A 3505-nucleotide genomic window follows, 5' to 3' on the forward strand; every position below is an offset into this window, starting at 1 on the left:
CTTAGTGAATAAATAATGAAATATCAGCTAGGAACTAAACATCTTTGATAATTTGAAACTAGCGTATTTAAAGCCTGGATCTCGACACATATCTAGGGACACTAGGACTAATGTTGTTGTTTTTTTTCTATTCCACTGATACACGTGGTAATCAACAGTGTTCAATCCTTGTTTAATTACCACGTTACATTCACAGATTTCATCCAAAAATCAGTCAACATCAACATACAAGTTGTGACTACTTGATTAAAGCACGAACAGCGAAATTTTGGGACTATTATCTCACACTCATTGTGGCTGGGCTAGAGCGTTAATATGGCGCTTGATATTGTTTGTTAGCACTTTTAATTCCGTACTGGATAAAGCTTTTGTAACCGGTGCCAATTTTCACACTGAAAACACGTACATGTTTAACCTTATTTATTTTATTCCACAATCGGTGTTATTTACAAATATTGAAATTCATATGTTTTAAACACAAATCGATTTCTGGGTTCAGGGATTACGGTGGATGAGGGAGGGGAGGGTGTTTGTGATGCAGGTGCGCACCTATGACCAAGTTTACTCTAGTTAAACGTATAAATAGTTTTTTTAACTTTACCCCAGAGTGGAGAAGGAACGATAAGCTTTCCAATCATCTCTTCACTCAAAGCACTGTCGCTAGGTGGCGGGGGACACACGAGTGATTCAATGTAGTCATCCGTAGTGCGCATGACACTGGCGAGGTCCGGCGGTTCCGTTCTGGTGGACCTCATCATCATACAGAGTGACGTCTCTTCTTGGAGGACACTTTCGATGTACATCATGTCCAGGTCACTAACGATGGACCCGTTGATGACCATAATCTCATCCCTCCTCATTAAGCCTAACGAGACGTACATAAATCAGCATACGTAAGAAAATGTTTACTTTTAATTTTTATTGCACTGTACTACATGTTACTATTCATAATTCCATTTTGTACACCTCGTGGTTGTGTAAACTCGTAATCTGCAGCACTACTAACAACATGTTTTTTTTTTTTTACATTTACATTCCTACCCACAATGCACTCAGTCGAACAAGAACAGTTTCTTTAGGTTCCATTAACTCCTGAAAAATATTTGTACTTATTTTTCTCGTTACATACAAATAAATATAAAAATGATTTCTCGTCGTTGGCATAACACTTATTCATAATAAATCTAGCGAACCATCCGATTTGGTTGGGGATTTTGTAAGTTTGATTCTGTTTTCCTTCTACTCAAAGTAAACCAATATATACGACCAATAGAGGTTTAAACAGCTTAAACTAGATTTCGTTAGACTCTAACATTGTTTTGGTAGGGAAGTTGGATGATTTATTGTTTGAATCTAATATTGTTTTGGTGGAAAAGTTGGATGATTTATTGTTTGAATCTAATATTGTTTTGGTGGAAAAGTTGGATGATTTATTGTTTGAATCTAATATTGTTTTGGTAGGGAAGTTGGATGATTTATTGTTAGAATCTAATATTGTTTTGGTGGAAAAGTTGGATGATTCATTGTTTGAATCTAATATTGTTTTGGTGGAAAAGTTGGATAATTTATTGTTTGAATCTAACATTGTTTTGGTAGGGAAGTTGGATGATTTATTGTTAGAATCTAATATTGTTTTGGTAGGGAAGTTGGATGATTTATTGTTTGAATCTAATATTGTTTTGGTAGGGAAGTTGGATGATTTATTATTTGAATCTAATATTGTTTTGGTAGGGAAGTTGGATGATTTATTGTTTGAATCTAATATTGTTTTGGTAGGGAAGTTGGATGATTTATTGTTTGAATCTAATATTGTTTTGGTAGGGAAGTTGGATGATTTATTGTTTTCACTGGGTTCTAATGATGGGGAGGATAGACAACAATACAATAATTACTTATAGGGTTTTCACTGGGTTCTAATGATGGGGAGGTGTACAATATTTAAGAATCAACTCGTGGATTTTAGTGACACAAAATAAAGTGTAATGGAAATATCAAGAACTTAAAATTAAGGGAACCACATGAAGTAGATGTTTAAGCAAATAATATTGAAAAACAATAAAAAAAAAACATGGAATTTGTTGTTGGTGAGCAAACCCATGTACCTAACACATCTTGTTCCGGTGGGTGGAACCAACAACAGCTAATATTTTTGGTGAGTTAAACTACTTTGCTGATATTGTGCGTAATCAAGTATCTACTGTTATTCGTAATTAGACTGAAATACCTCTCTCTTGTTGGTGAATGAAAGGAAATACGGTATTACTTTTGTTTGTTTGTTGTTAAGCCCAAAGCTGCACAATGGAATGTATGCGCTTTTCCCACCATTATAAGTCTTACTGCTGAGCCACTGGGGGCCTTTTAGTTACGAGTGAGAGAGAGAGAGATCTTTAAATTTTAAATAATTTGGTTTAATTTCAAACTAAAATATTCCAATTGTATCCATTTTTAAATTCTACCCAATAAATATTTTCTAGCGATCGCACGTGCTTACCTTGTTCACTAGCCAAACTTCCTTCCTCTACTCGGCTTACGTAGACACACAGCTCATCCTGGTGGTCTGCATTCTCCACTAGCTCCGCCTCCACGCTGAACCCAAATAGGTGGTCCAGAGTGGTTCTGGTCAGATCAACTTGGTAGAGCACTTTGACACAAACCTCCAGGACCTCGTACCCTTGCTGATAAATGAACAAACGTTTGGAACCTAGTGAACTTTAAAGATCTTGGCAGTGCAATAATTAATTAGATGTTATTCGTAAAGTTCTGACGTTTTTTTGTTTTTTCATTACTGTGTAATTCATCATTGACCGAGAGACACATTAGAAATACCTATAGTTTTCATTATTACATAATTAGTCATACCCAATTAATAGGAAAAATTGTCATCAAGTGATTATAAAGCATAGCAAAAAAATACTTTGTTTAGTATCCACACGGTGGCACTAGGGATCATCAAAAGTTTCGGGTTATTGCGACCTGGTGGCGCCAATAAGAACTAAACTTTGGTTTAACGAAACTTAGTGGCTTCGAGGAATATATAATCAATGAGCTTGAAACAATCTTTCCCTAGGGGCTTCAAAGCTTGGTAAAAAAGACACATTTACAGGGGGGTGACAATGGATAGAATTGGAAGTTTATATAAATACTTAACAAAACAATAAAACTCGCAAATAATTTTGAAAATTATTCGAAAAACACGTTCAAATTATAAAACTTTAGGCACAACACAAAACTTTTCAAAACCTTACTCATAATGCCAGTCTCAATAAATTTGATTTTTTTTTCGAAGGAAAAGTAAAATATGATAAATACTTATGTATAATTTTTACAAATTTAAATAATACATGAGATCTTAAATAAGAATGTTCAAATATATTTGTATGGTAATTCTTTTCTGAATAATATTTTATATTTCTAATATTCCATTGTCACATAGGCAACAGTAAAGGTCACCTTACTAGTCTATATAGTATAAACCCCTCCTACACACACACACACACACACACAC

General features: G+C 34.5%; 1 protein-coding gene across 1 annotated transcript in view; it reads right to left on the minus strand.

The window, feature by feature from the left end:
* LOC106461457 (protein still life, isoforms C/SIF type 2-like) overlaps window positions 1-2675 on the minus strand; it is a gene marked incomplete at its 5' end in the record, with an annotated part of 40130 nt that extends 37455 nt beyond the window's left edge. Inside the window, 2 exon segments of the mRNA XM_022388427.1 lie at window positions 602-865; window positions 2492-2675. Coding sequence (XP_022244135.1) covers window positions 602-865; window positions 2492-2675 — 448 coding nt within the window.
* Between the last annotated feature and the right edge of the window lie 830 nt (window positions 2676-3505).

Source organism: Limulus polyphemus, unplaced genomic scaffold (assembly GCF_000517525.1).
Source record: "Limulus polyphemus unplaced genomic scaffold, Limulus_polyphemus-2.1.2 Scaffold964, whole genome shotgun sequence".
Classification (NCBI taxonomy): Eukaryota; Metazoa; Arthropoda; class Merostomata; order Xiphosura; family Limulidae; genus Limulus; species Limulus polyphemus.